Source organism: Zonotrichia leucophrys, chromosome 4 (genome assembly GCF_028769735.1).
Source record: "Zonotrichia leucophrys gambelii isolate GWCS_2022_RI chromosome 4, RI_Zleu_2.0, whole genome shotgun sequence".
NCBI lineage: Eukaryota > Metazoa > Chordata > Aves > Passeriformes > Passerellidae > Zonotrichia > Zonotrichia leucophrys.
Window position 1 is genome coordinate 32,837,735 of NC_088173.1, and position 14,580 is coordinate 32,852,314.

General features: G+C 38.9%; 1 protein-coding gene across 4 annotated transcripts in view; it reads right to left on the reverse strand.

Annotated features, from left to right (window-relative positions):
- Positions 1-3,577: 3,577 nt before the first annotated feature.
- PDLIM5 (PDZ and LIM domain 5) overlaps positions 3,578-14,580 on the reverse strand; it is a 125,694-nt gene continuing 114,691 nt past the window's right edge. For all 4 annotated transcript variants that reach the window (XM_064711051.1, XM_064711052.1, XM_064711049.1 and 1 more), the window contains 4 exons: positions 12,938-13,118; positions 11,813-11,933; positions 7,619-7,734; positions 3,578-6,995 (listed from right to left, as the gene is read on the reverse strand). In XM_064711051.1, coding sequence (XP_064567121.1) covers positions 6,906-6,995; positions 7,619-7,734; positions 11,813-11,933; positions 12,938-13,118 — 508 coding nt within the window. In that variant the 3' untranslated portion in view covers positions 3,578-6,905. The remainder of the gene's footprint in view (positions 6,996-7,618; positions 7,735-11,812; positions 11,934-12,937; positions 13,119-14,580) is intronic.

The following is a 14,580-nucleotide window of genomic DNA, read 5'->3' on the forward strand; positions in this document are numbered from 1 at the left end:
AGGACACCACAATCCTCAAATGCTATTTACCACTGAGTAGAAAAATTCAAGATTCTCTACTTACAGCCATACAACTGTCTTTAAGATGAACATGGTATTAGGAAACTTATGCCAAAGCTCTACAACCTTATAAAGGACTCATTTTTTGGGGGAGTAGCATATCATAGGCTTCATCAGAGCACACCTCAAAACTGATTGCCACCACAGACTGCCACTTGGAAAAAATTAAAAAGAAGTATCAAAAAAATAACATGCAAGATTTAAAGACAGATTTGCAGCCTTATTGTAGCATAATTTAACTTCCACTTATACACACTGATTTATTTCAGAGAAAATCCATCCTATTTTCTTCTCCAGATAACACTTGTCTGAATTTCCCTGAATCCTCTGCTGACTGTCAGTGGGTAGCAAGCGTGGAAAAAAAAAAGTCACATGGCAGATTACCTTCACTGTGGTTGTTCAAAGCCAAGTGTAAATCCAAGATTGGATCCTGGGTGAAAGGAAATCCTGATAAAACCAAGGACCAAATCCTTCATTCTGAGCTTGCTCACTGGACAAATGTAAGCATAAAATTGAAATAACTTTGATACCAGCCATTTTTAACTTGGAGGGGAATAACTTGAAATCAGTGAGGTTGTACCTGTTTAGGTTATCCATGATTTTGGCCCTATACTTGTTTTCATGTGTTTCCCTTTTGCTTGATGGATTTCAAGGGAAACAAAGACTTTATGTGGGATATAATTACATTTTGGTGGAGTATCTCCAGTTATTTTTCCAGAGGAAACTTCTGGGTGGGAAAACTTGACACTTCAAAAAGCATGCCAAAATTTAGTGCAAGTTTATATTTACCAAAGGAACATTTGACATTTCATTGATGCATCACAAAGAGAAATAAGGGACACACCTGACAGGATTATCTCGTAATGAAGTATTTCAAAACAAACATTGGGTCTGCCCAGCAGTAAGAAAAAGCAAAGGAAAGGCAGGAGAACTGAAAAGGAAACAACTCTGATCTACAGAAAATGTGAATACTACTCACAGCACAATGACACAATCCTTAGTCTCACAGTACAGGAGAAAGCTTGGACAAAAGCATATCCAAAATGCTGGATATTTTTCAATAGGTCAAGGTATTTTCAGTGCAAATACAAAAGTGCTTTATTACCATTGCATACCCTGTTATCGTAAGTATTTTCAAAAATCAGGCATGCATAAATTTTAGTGGGGTGATTTTAAATTTCTTTAGAGATGTTTTTGCTTTCACTCCATATTTTTATAGCATGCCTTTCTCACACAACTTTCATGAGACCTCTAAAGACACAGTGGTTTTCTGTCCCCAAACTACCATACACAAAATGGATTGGAGCTTATCAGAGATTTGCGCTATTTTTCAGTTTCCTATCTAAGCCAACCTCAACTTTCCTGGCAAATGATAATGAAAAAGACCATTAAGCAAAGCAATAAAGAGCAATATAAAAGCTCATTATAAGCCCAATTCATAAAATTACAAGCTGTAGTGTGCAGTATGCACAAGTAAAACTGAAAACCAAGTTCCAGCATACCAAACGAGATTATAAATTAGCTGTTGTTTTTCTGTCTGAGAAAAGCCATTCTTTAATGAGCTTGGAAACACGGCTAAATATTTTCTTTCATAAATTCAAGAAATAGCCATACCACTTTTGAGACTTCTGCTGGGCAGCTTTTCCTCGTCTCCCTTTTCCTCTTTTAAATTTTAAATATTGCATAGGAACCATTTGCTCTGTGAGGTTCCCATAGTTAGGACCAAACCCTTCTCAGAGGAATTTTGGCACCTTATTAATTAGCTGGTTATGAGAAGGAGCTGTACTCTTTCAGTGACTCCTATTTCACCATCAGTAAAGTGCGATACCATAATAAATTTCCATCAAGCAAACTATTTCTGGTAATTCCCCCTAATTAACACCAGACTGCTAATAATAAATTAGGCCCTATGTGTTTCTGATATAACCAAGATCTTGTCTGAGCACAAGATATTAACCAACGTCCCAAGAAAGTAAAACTTGAACCTAAATTAAGCCTTTGCTGGTAAAAGGATTTATAAGCAATTTTGTGAGAAACCCTTTGAAGATCTCATATAGGGCATTTTGACCAGCAAATATTTTGAGTGACAGAGAGATTTGTTCTGTGCTGAGCAGTGAAAGTGGATTTATTGTGAAAACACACCATTGCGTTTTAAGCCTATAAATCTTACACTGGATTACAGCATCTTAATGAATGAATGACAGATCTCTTTTTTTTGTTGGTCGGTGCATTTTAATGTTACATGACGTTGTGATTGATAGAAACCAAACCTTTGCCATTAAAATGTCAAATGCAGACTTCATGCCTTTAAAAATTTGGCTTCTGGAGCTTAATGTACTGTTTGCAAATAGACTTGTGTTTGTCTCGCTCACAGCCTAAACACTGAAGGGGAGGCAAGTTTTCTGTAAAGTTGCCTCTAAATTTTATAGAGCTGTGTGCAGTGTTTTCCTTTGCCAGTGTAAATAAAGGTAAAAATACAACAGTGCATTTGCCTTTTTAAGGGATGCTCAGCTAAGGGATTCTTACCAGACTGGTAATATCATGAAGGAACTGCCCTGTCAGAGCAGTGTCCCATGGTGAAAACAGAGACTGCTGCATGCCAAGGCTGAGTACGGTATCAGACAAGGCTTGCCAGAGCAGGCAGTATTTTTCCTTGGACAGTGTCACTTAGGAAAAACATTAAACCCTTCCAGAGAAACAGTGCAAAGAATTCTAGACAGGCAGCAGAATGGAGAAAGGACAGCAAATAAACAGTAATCGGCTGATGTAAGTTTTACATTGTTACATATTTTACAGCATTCAACACAGTATTTATACCTTTCCATCCATCTTGAAAGAAGATGAAGAATCAGACTCACCAAGGCTGAAAGGACCTTGCCTAGTCCAAGGGCTGTATCCAGTCAGGTTTTGAGCATCTTCAAGTAGAAAGGCTCCACAGTCTCTCTGGCAAACCTGTGCCAATGTTTACCATCCTCACAGTTGTCCTCTCACTACACACCAAGCCTGGCTCTTTCTTGACTCCCCTATCCAGGTATTTGTAGACATTGATGAGATCTCCCCTGACTCCCCTCTTGTCCAGGCTGAGCAGTCCCAGCTCTCTCAGCCTCTCCTTGTATGACAAATGCTCCATGCCCCTCACCACCTTCCTCACTCTTTACTCCAGTACAGCCATGTCCCTAGTACTGGTGAGACCAGCACTGGAATCAGCTCTCCAGATGGGTCTCACCAAGGCTGAGCAGAGAAGGATAACTTCTCCCATCTGCTGCAATCCTCTGCCTAATGGACCCCAGGAGGCTGGTGGTCCTGGCTCAGAGGAGTATCACTGGCTCACGGTCACCTCGGTGTCACCAGGACTTCCTGGTCCTTCCCTGTAAAACAAAGCTTAAAAACCCATAAAACCTGGAGAATGAGTTCAAATGCTATCTGTGTGTAAAATCATGGTTTTCCTTTACTGGCTGTGATTCAGGAAAAAAAAGTATCCAATGACCACAAAGTAAGTGAAGACGGAGAATTTCGGGTTTTGAGTAGGGTTTATTTGCTTGTTATGTTTTTCAATTGTAATTAAAATCGCAAATGTGAACAGACAAAATTTAATGCCAAAAATTATTAAACACAAGCAAAGAATCACCAGGACTTAACAGCTGGTAGTTTAGCATGAAACAATGTTTGCAAAGCAGCTGGCATGGCTAGATGATGCAAGTAGCTCTGTGAAGAAATAAGTACACAATTAACAGACCAACACACACTGAACCACAACTCAACTCCTGCTTTTATGTTTATGACATTGTTATATTAAGCATTTATATTTACATGTAATCCTGAATTGCTTCATTACAACATACTGAAACTGTCATCATGGATGAATTATTCACTTATAAAGACATTCTACCTCCAAACAGAGTTAAGCCAAATTCTCTCACAGGCAGTTCTGGAAGAAAAACAATGACTGAGTGAAAATGCATGCAAAGATCTACAGTAGTTAGGTAACTAATATATCTGTCCTGACTCTGTAACATTCCCTCATAACATGGATGCTGTATGTGTGTTGTGTGAAAAGCAGTTGGGAATCTCACTAAATCCCCAAATGATTTCTTGCTATGTCAAGTCTGCATTCAAATGCACATTTACAATCATGTCTCTCCATGCATGTGCATACATGTGCATGTAGAAAGAAGTATATTTAAACACATACACTCAGACCCCAAAAGATTCTAGAGGTAAAGGCAGGCTTAAAATAAAAATAATAACAGGATGAAATAGTTCTAAACAACAACAACAAAAAAGGTAATAAATATTCAGTGAGATATATGGCGTTATTATAAAGTGCTCTACTAAAATCTCACTTATTAAAATAATGATAAAAATTATGTTCCTTTTAATTGATTTATATAATTTGGTAAAGCCATTAAATATTCATTATCTATCAGTGATTCTATGCTTCCTTTAAAATTTTAAACAAATAGATAAAAGCAGAAATTAAAAGGCAAAGCAGCTAAATGAAGCAGTTCTATTGGAGCCTTTCAGGCTTTTGTCCTCAAATTCATTAACAACTGCAAAATTTGAAACCCTAGAGCATATGGATTAAAAATAAAATTCCAATTAAAATTATGAGGTTAAAAAAAAAAATTTAACTGGATTTTAAGGACAATGACAAACTGAGAAGTTTTTATCCCACGTTAAAATTGCAAGGTTTGAATCACAAAAATTATGGAACGCCTTTCCCTGTGCATTTCCCCCTCTTTCCTCACACATGTGCAATAAAGCTCCACTGAAACCTAGTCCATAGGTCTCATTTCTCCACATTCCACCTAATTTTAAAAGCAACCTGGATTATATGTTACTGTGTCTTGCCCAGTCTCCTTCCACCCTTCTGTTTTTCAGCCAAACTCACAAAAGGGTAGATCTACGAGAGTGTAAACATTTTAAACAGCTTTATACCGTACCACCAAATTTCTTATTTACCAACATTCACCAAATTTACCAAATTTCTTCTGTACCACTAGAAGTTAAAAAAGAAACGTGGTAATATTGAATAAAAACAACTTCAGGAAATAAAGTGAAACAGCCCCACAATGTGAACCTGTCTCACTGAATTAATAAAAACCCAAAAAATTTTTTCATATTTCAGTACAGCAAGTTTGGTTTTCTTTCCTCCTCTTTTGCTGATGCTCCTCATTACAATTGCTTTACTCAACCATAGCAATTTTTTTTTTTTACTTTTTTATCCACAGTTTTATGGATAAAACTATCCCTTTAATCAGTAAAAAAACCCACCCCACAACAGCAAAACCAGTAAATGGTTATTTTTAACGTCTACTACTAGAAAGAGCACTAAAGACTAACAATTCAGCTCTGACAACCCCGTTGAATCAAACAGCATGTAAATTCAGTTTCCTTCAGGTATCTGCTCTGGTCCTGAGAGAGCTCCCTTCACTGTTGTGCAATTCTGCAGAAGCAAATTCCCCCTGTGCAGAGGAGCACACCTCCTCCCTGGCTGCCTGCAATTGCTCCAATTAAACCAGTTAAGCCCTAATTTGAGGCTAAGGGGGACTGAGCTGGTGCACTGCTCTGGCACTGCCTCTCTGTGTGGATGCAAAATTCCTATCAAGCCACAGAATCAGCTGATCTGGCTAGTGGCAAATGCATAATGACAGCATTGTCTCTCTGCTCCCTTGCAAGATCTGAGAGGTACTGGGCTGCTTAAACCAATGGAATATCATTTAACAATACATTCCCTACATCTGGAAGAAAAGTGAAAAATAAATCCTTAACTAATAAAAATCCTAACAGCTGAGCAAGTTAAGTTTTCAGTATGCCACCTGGCACATCACCAATATACATATTCATGAGCTACATGGTAAAGAATGTACTGAGAAAAAAACCAATGTCCTCAGTTGCACTTCAGCAGTTTCCCTCATTCAACACCAGAATCTCACATTCTGGATTCAAAACGTTGTTACGTGCAGATTCAGCACAATTTCCCCTTCACAAGGCACTTAAAGCTACCTAAAACCTGAACTACAAACAGAAGAGTTGAAATCCCTGTCCCTTAAGATTTGATCTGACATTTTCATTCTATCAAACACACTCTCAGCAGCAAGGGATTTTTGCTAGTGTTCTGGTAGTACATGAGTTACAGAAAAGTATCCCATTTATGTTTTAAGTGGCATCTTCTAAATATTCTTTTTTACCAGCATAGCCACTTAAATGCTTTGTAAAAACCTCTGTCTCTTGCAAACCCATCAGAAATTTAAGTGCAAAGGCACAGCTACATCTAATTGTGTAGGAAACTTTCTGAATACAAATATCAGATTAAAAAAAAAGTTTTGGAACTATATATTTTGTGTAATCTTATCTTTACTTTGAGTTATTTTTAATGGAGTTTAGCTGCAATATTACTGGACACACTTTAAAAACATCGCTGAAATAAAGTAATGGGGATTGCTGAATCCAAACTCCTTTTATTTCTTGAATAGCAGCAAGACTGAGACCTCTAATATCAGATATTTACTTTTATAGATGCTTCACTTCTTATAATGAAACAGAGATAAATGTGGTCATAAAATCATGAAATACAATAATGAGTGAAGCACAGAGATAAAGACACACTAATTGTTTGGCTTGGGTGCAATTCCTGATACCTTTCTTTTTATGAAGCAAAATCATAAATGATAAACACTCTGAAAAATTAGTGTACAAAATTAGTGTACAATCCTTTCTGCAAGTTTTCACATCACTTTTACATTTTAGAAAAATGTGGCATAAATAATTTTAACCAATTATTGAACGCGGACATTTTAACCTTTCTGCTCAGTACATTTGTTACACAAGACGAACGCCAAGATTCAGATGTTGATAGAGTGGGCATGTTTCTTGCACAGTGGCTTGTCCTTCTTGGAGAAGAAAGTCTGGCCCTCCAAACTGTCACTACATACCTGAAATGGGGTAAGAAACAAAAGAACACTCTATTCAGATGGATTAATTACATCGTAACCATCCAGAATGCCAAGTCATGGTATTGTTCTATGCACAAATATATTCAGAGTAAGAATTACCTTTTCTTTTAGGGATCCTCTTTTTATGTAATACTAGTGGTTGGTGTAAGCATAACCTTTCTTTAGACAAGAGATGCTTAAGTGGGAGCAGAGTTAGATTCAGAATTTAAGAAAAAAACCCCAATCATTAATACTGGGACTTCTCTTTAAGGTTTTTTTTTTTGGCCATACAATATTAGCAAGAAATACCTTGGCTACAGTGTCCTTATGTCAAAAGCACTCTCACTATTTGGAAACACAGCCCAGTCCCTTAGAACCTTCAACACTTACTCTGAGGAAGTAAATGCTGAGGGTTAAACGTTGGGACACAGGGCTGCAATCCAGGACACCTTCGCTCACACCCGTGCCAAAGGCTTACAATAGCAACACACCTTCCAAATAACTGGGAAAACACTCTTTGTTTGGGCTCAGGGGACTGAGGGAGGTTAGAGCTGTTAGCTCCCACATGGGTCAGGTTAGCACTGCTGCCAGGGTTTGTTTGAAGGCAGACCAGCTTCACTTACTGAGCATACAAAGCAGGTGTCATGCCAAGTGTGGCCCAGGGCTTCAAGAAACCTGTCTCCAGCTTCAATGGGGAATTCACAGCCACGGCACATGGTACCAAAGAGGGCATAGTAATCTGCAAAGAGATACAAACAGCTTTTAAAGCATATGCAGAAAAGCAGGACTGACCCCTCGACATCTTTGCTCTTTCATTGGCAATAGATTTGAACTTGCTGAAGTTTATTAGACTGAGTCTACTGAATAAAGAGCTCCTAGATCAAAAGCCTGGGATGTGGACTTACTAATTCAGTTCTCTTCCTCTTCCTTTCAAGTGGGCAATGCTTCCATCTTCCTGGTGCTTCATTTCCTTGAGCTCAACAGAGGGCTGGAGTGGGGGAAATGCACTCCTTGAGAGCACCCATGTGAACTCTACATGTTCCTTACATTCTCTCCAACTCTGCTTTGAAACCACACCCCAGCTGTTCACACTACAGAGCTTCTCAGAGAGTAATGAACTCTGACCTACATTCTGGTACAATTTTTGCCCCAGACTGCACCACTCAAAACCATGTAATCATTAGCCTTCTGTCCTAATTAGAGTGCAGAAATTTGGATCAAGTCAGAATACCTTTCAAGTCACTAAAGTATGTTACATAACTTTTAAAAAAACCAACAAAACAAACCAACAAACCCTTCATCTTCATTACTGTGAAGAACCTTCTCCAGCAATCTCAGGGAGCTGGGACTAAAACAAATGGCATTGAACCATTCATTTTCCTTTGCCCAAGTTGTCTGGTCTTTTTCACTTATTTCAACTATCAAACACCCCTTGAACTTGCATTCTAGGAAGCAAATGTTTTATTCCTGCAGAGATAGCTGTGGCATTAGTGCTATAACATGAGAGAATTTGGGACCCTCACACTACCCTGGCAAACACATAATGCAACATTACATCTTCACAAGATGAACTACAGTCAAAGTAACAGCCATAACGAAGCTCTGGACTCCATCTACCATGGAAATTAGATGCCAGGGGTCATTTTCAAAGGAGAATTATAAGGGTGGGAAGCTGGGTAGAAGTGGATTTTGTTTCTCACCTAGACTGTACACATCTGCTGAAGCTCTAATGCTTACTGCAGCAGAGCCCAGAGAGGACCATCAGATGTACCAAGCCCAAGAGAAAAGTCCTGGTTTTGTTTCCTAAGATAGTGTTTAGTGTGATGACCTCCCTGAAAATGAATCATCACAGGAGACATCTCAACAGGTTGGGGAACACAAGTGCTCTGGAATAGCAAAGCCCTTGATAGCTGCCAGTGGCAAGCAACTGCTTTACTGATCACCTCCATTAATCCATGCTATAGGAATGAATTTTTAAGTGTTTAAAATGAATGACAAATAAAAACACCAAATGGCAGGACAGACCTGTGCAAAACCCCTGAAGGGAACAGTCTCATGACTGTACTCCTTCAGCTCTTTACATTTGTGGTCATACAGAATCTTACTGATATTTTCCTGGTGCCAGCAGTTAAAACCTTTTGTTAGTTGGCCTGTGGTTGTGTTGATAAGTTTATTGGCTTTTCTTCTGAAGAAAGGGCAGTAGATAAGGCAAAATGAAGGGCATCAGCTTTCTTTTACATGCTTGAATTGCGATACCACAGAAGCCTTCCAAGGCAGACTTCTTACACAGTCACATATCAGCGCTTCCTGCACACAGCATTTTCAAAATTAGCTACTAACCCTGCACTTAAAAAATGTTCAAAGTTGTAGATATCCAGACTTTTAATTTTAGCCTCAACATCTAAACCCAGAACATTCTGCAGATTAATCCCGCTTTAATACTAATAGCTGATGCTGTTATAATTTCAAATACAGATTTAAAATTAGAACTCTCCTTTGCACTGAGAAGAAGGAAAGTTGGCAGTGACATTTACTCCTTATTTCTTTAAAATTAGTCAGAGACTCATAACTCCAGCTGGACTGAAAGTCTTTGAAAAATTAATATAACTCAAATTAACATCTAGTTAGTGAGCCAGAGCCATTACAAAGTATCACTGCCAATAACACCTCACAGATTGTGTCTGCATTAACTTGCACTAGAAACTTTTTATCTCAGAAATAAACTTTACAAGAAGTGTAGTATACTTGACATCTTACCACAGTTTTTCCTGCTCACAGTATAGAAAAAGGCACATTTTGCACAGGAATTGTAACAGTAGCACAAATCAATGAACTGCACAACATGTGGGTCACTTGGTGGCAGGAACAAGAATTGAACCTTAAGAGAACAAATCCTGTCATGAGCTTTCCACCCAAAGGGGAGTTATTGATTCCTCCAGTACTATTTTTGAATCATCAAATGGTTTCAGGATTAGGGGCTTCACATGGCTTCAGGATGAAATTTCACCGTGCTGTCACTCTGGAGGATGCCACTCATATACCCGTTTCCTCTGCTGCTCCACAAATTCAATAGGAGCAACACCCTACCCTACATTTGTCTCCAAGTTAGCAATAACCTACTGTGTCCTTTTGTATCAGCCAACATCTCATTAAGCAGCTCTTACAAGAGAAATTTTGGATAAATTGGCCTACTTCCCTCATGCTTACAGTACCTAGCACTCTCCCTGGCACGCACTGTGAACAACTCTGGGATCAGCTCAGAAGGAAATCTAAGAGGTCATTAGAATTTCATGCTAAATCTTTTCTAGACAATCTACTTCTACAAACTGCAACATTCCTAAGAGTAGAAGGAAAACCGTAACAAGGGTCCAACTGACAGCTCCAACACAGCATGCACAGTGAAAACAGATAATTTTGTTACAATTTTGTCTCTTTTCAATTTTGTGGGAATTCTTTTACAAATTGCTTATTTCTTTCCTTGCTCAGAAGGGTACATGGAAAGTTTTAAGCAAACTAGAAAACCAACTTAAATAGACACTGTTCAAACTAATAATAATAGGTAGGCAAGAGGCTCAGCATGGCCTGGCAATGTCCACTCACAGCCCAGAAAGCCACCTGTATCCTGGGCTACACCACAAGAGGAGCGGCCAGCAGGCAAGGGAGGGATTCTGAACCATCTACTTCACTGGAAGTCCTACACCCAGCTATAGGGCTCCCAAGATGGGATGGGTGTGGACCTGCTGGAGCAAGTGCAGAGAAGGTGACACAAATGCTCAGAGGAATGGAGCACTTCTCCTTTGAGGAAATGCTCAAAGAATTGTGGTTGCTCAGCCCAGGAGAAGGCTCCAGGCAGACCTTACAGAATCTTCCAGTACCTGAAGGGGGCCTGGAGGAAAGCTGTAGAGGGACATTTTATAAGGACAAGTAGTGATAGGACAAGGGGGAATAGCTTTAAGCTGAAAGATTACATTTATATTGGATAATAGGAAGACACTTTTTACTGTGAGGGTGGTAAGGCACTGGAACAGGTTGCCCAGAGCAGCTATGGATTCCTTATTCCTGGAGATGTTCAAGGCCAGCTGGATGGGGCTTTAAACAGCATGCTCTAGTAGGAGGCGTTGGCAGAGGGGTTGGAACCAGATGATCTTTAAGGTCCCTTCCAACCCAAACTACTTTATGATTTTATAAAAAATGTTATGATTAGCTGGAAGTGCTAAAAACCAAACCAGAAATTCTCTGAACTTCTAGGCCACATTGTTCATGTAACATTGCTCATCCATCAGGCTTTCAAGTGCTCTAATTGTATCACTGTATTTTTCCCCTGACAGTTATTTATCCTTGATCCTGCAAAAAACTATCTGGACAGACTGCTTACTCTTGGAAGCCCCTCAGGCTGTGAATAAGGCTATTCAGAGAAAACCACATTACTCCACTGGCATTTGCTTGTGTTTGGTAAGTAAGCAGATTCACATAAATTCAGATTACTTTAAAGCCAACCAGAAAGTCACCCTAAAACTAACACTTTGATGTATCACTGATACACCAGCTGAGGACTTAACAGGAATAAGTAAAAATCAGTGACAAGAAGCCTGCTGCTGCTGAAGCTGATGAAGGAATCCTCACCAATTCCTCCCGCTGCAAACTAAAAGGTCTACAGCAGCAGTTATTGCTTTCAATTGACATATCAAAGTTACATGGAATTGCTGGGGTGTTTCTAATGTGTAGCTTGAGAAAAGGGAATTATTTTTTTTTCCCAACCTTACTGAGTTCTGCTTTCCTGCACAGCTGCAGTAAACTTTGGTTGTGTTGCTTCTTACCCGTCTCACAGTAGGGATCACCATCTTCTAAGTGAAAAACATTATTGCGGATGGGGTTATGACAGGCCACACACACGAAGCAGGAAACGTGCCAAGTTTGTTTCAAAGCATTTATTACTTCCTGTGGGGATTAGAAAAAGTGTTAGGAACACATTATTTCGATGTGATGACTAGAACTGTGGTAGCCATGCCTCCACACTTGATTCATTTCAAGAATACTTCGTTTCCTGCTGCAACTTTGAAAATGGGTTGTGCACACAAGTTCTGCGATATTAAACTTAATGAGGTGCTTTATTTATGGTACATCTCCTTATTTTTCATGAGCAATCCTTTGGGGTCTTCGGAAGGTTTGACACAGAGTTGGATATATTTTAACAACTCATTTGTTCAAATTCTTAATTTTAATCAGGATCTCACCCATAATGGGCCCCTGAAATAAGAAAAGCAGCATCTCTCCCTTCTCTTGAAGTCAGTGAAGAGTTAATCAGAAGATATTACAAAGAAAATTATGACTGCTCTATGCTGTTTTGGAAGATGCTATAGTGCCAAATATGACTTGAGAATTGTGCTGCCAGAGTCCTGCATGACCCCAGTCAGACAAGAATGCAGACACATTGCTGTCTGCAGCAAAACAGCAGCCGATCAGCTGGCAGGCTCAAATGAGCAATATCAGAACCCAGTAGGAGAACACGTCTTTCCATCTACATTAACACTGGAATTATTTCAGCACTTCTGATCTAGCAAGCAGTGTGTTCTTAATGCTCAGTTCACCTAAGGAGGATTTTTTCCTTTTACTTCCCTTCCCCACTTCCCATTCTGTAAAAAGCTGCCAATTAAAAGCAAGTTGCTCAGGAAAATTTGGTACTGAACAGCTTCACAAAAACAGGAGCTGAGCTTAGGAGAGCCAAGGAGCATACAGCACCTTCTCTCAAAGACATTGAAAAGGTTCAACATTAGAAGATCCAAAGGTGTATTTTGTATGTAATGAGAATAGAAAAGGTGTGTCAAAAGTATATTTGAAAGAATGCAGACTGAGCCAGGTAAAATGGAATTCCATAGCAGAGAAACACTGAACACTGTGATTATTGCTCCCACCAAAGAACAGGCCACTTGCTGGTCACTTACCCCAAGGATCTTCCTCTGGCACTTTGAACACTCAGGGGCAAAGAACTTCTCATAGCAGACCTCACAATACAGCATGCCTTTCTCTTCCACAAATCCTATGTATGCCATGGAGGTTTTGCAATGGGCACAATTAAACTCCTCTGGATGCCATGACTTTCCCAAAGCCACCAAGAAGGGTCCTCTGATTAGAAAGAAGAGATACTGTCAGCAAAAGCACCTGGGCTGGCTTCTGCAAAAGCTGTTAATAGATTTATCTGCAATAGCTCTGTGCCATTACTACACTGTTCACACACATACATTGCTCCATCCCTCTTTTCTCCTTCAGGCTCTAAGAAAGCTCCAAGTGTTGATGGTATCCATCTCCATTGAACACTCTCCTAGAAATGCCTGCCCACAATAAACACAAATTCTTTTCACTTCACTGCATTTCAGAAATCTTATTTAAGAAGTACATTAAATACAGTGCTGAAATGTCTGCCAGGAAAGTGAAGAAGAAGAATGTTTTCCATGTTCCCAATTCCATCTATTGCAGAGAAATATTTGACTCAGTGACACAATCAGCTCCCCTATAGTCTGCCTTTGTATTGAGACTACAAATATAAGTAGACTTGACCCGACCAAGAGCAGGTAACAACAGTTTCTTCTGAGACAAAAGTTCAATCACTGTTCTTATCCAACAAGTTTCCTACAGGATAATCCATCCTAGTTATAGTAGGATATTTTTTGTACTAAAATAGGTCCATTTTTTTTCCCAAACACGCAGCTTCCTCTATCATTTGCAAATGCAAAAAAACTATACTTTTAACACTATTTGTCTGGTTAATGCAATGCAGTTAATAAGAAAAGAAATTTATCCATTTTTCAGCCAACAAAAAATTCTCAGTTTGTAACTCATGAATCCCAGGTATATATCATTGTCTCTATATTCATCTGAAAATATATTCAGAATGTTAATCTCTTTAGTGAACATATTTACTTTAAAGAGGTGCCTCCAAGGTCCTAACAACACTCAACTTTCCAGAATTTAGGTTTCAGATGAACTTTGTGGTTCATCTCTCTCACCAGTTTTCCTGTTTTTCCAACACACTAATAAAGATGTAATTCTTTCAAGTAGTGAAAAGATGTAATTCTTACTTTTTTTTTTCCTGATTTAATGCTGCACTTAAAAAAACCTGAAAGGTACTAATATGACCACCTGCTGCTAAACATTTTTTTGGAAATCAAGTAAGGTACAAGAACATTTTTGTGTAAGATTTTCATATGAATATAGGAACAGCAATAAAGAAAAAAAAACACCAAACAAACAAGAAAAAAAACCCAAAACCATCCCCCCCCCAATCCACCTTGAAATTTGCTTTTGTTGACTCTAAAATGGAAATATAAATGGGCTGAGAACAGAGGGCAATTTCATCAAGGATAAAGTGTAAAGACTGTAATTTCTCTTCTACATTTTCTCTGGCAATGCTACGTATTTTCAGCAGGATAAGAAGTCCGAGACAAGGGACTCAAACAGACTTAGGATAGACTAAAAGATTTAGGATAACCCAAAGACCTTATAAGATGATGAACATACTTGGTCTGGGCCAGTTTCTTTTATTCCCCCCTGTTTATTGGAGGGAACAGAGTGGAAAAGGGCTCCTGAA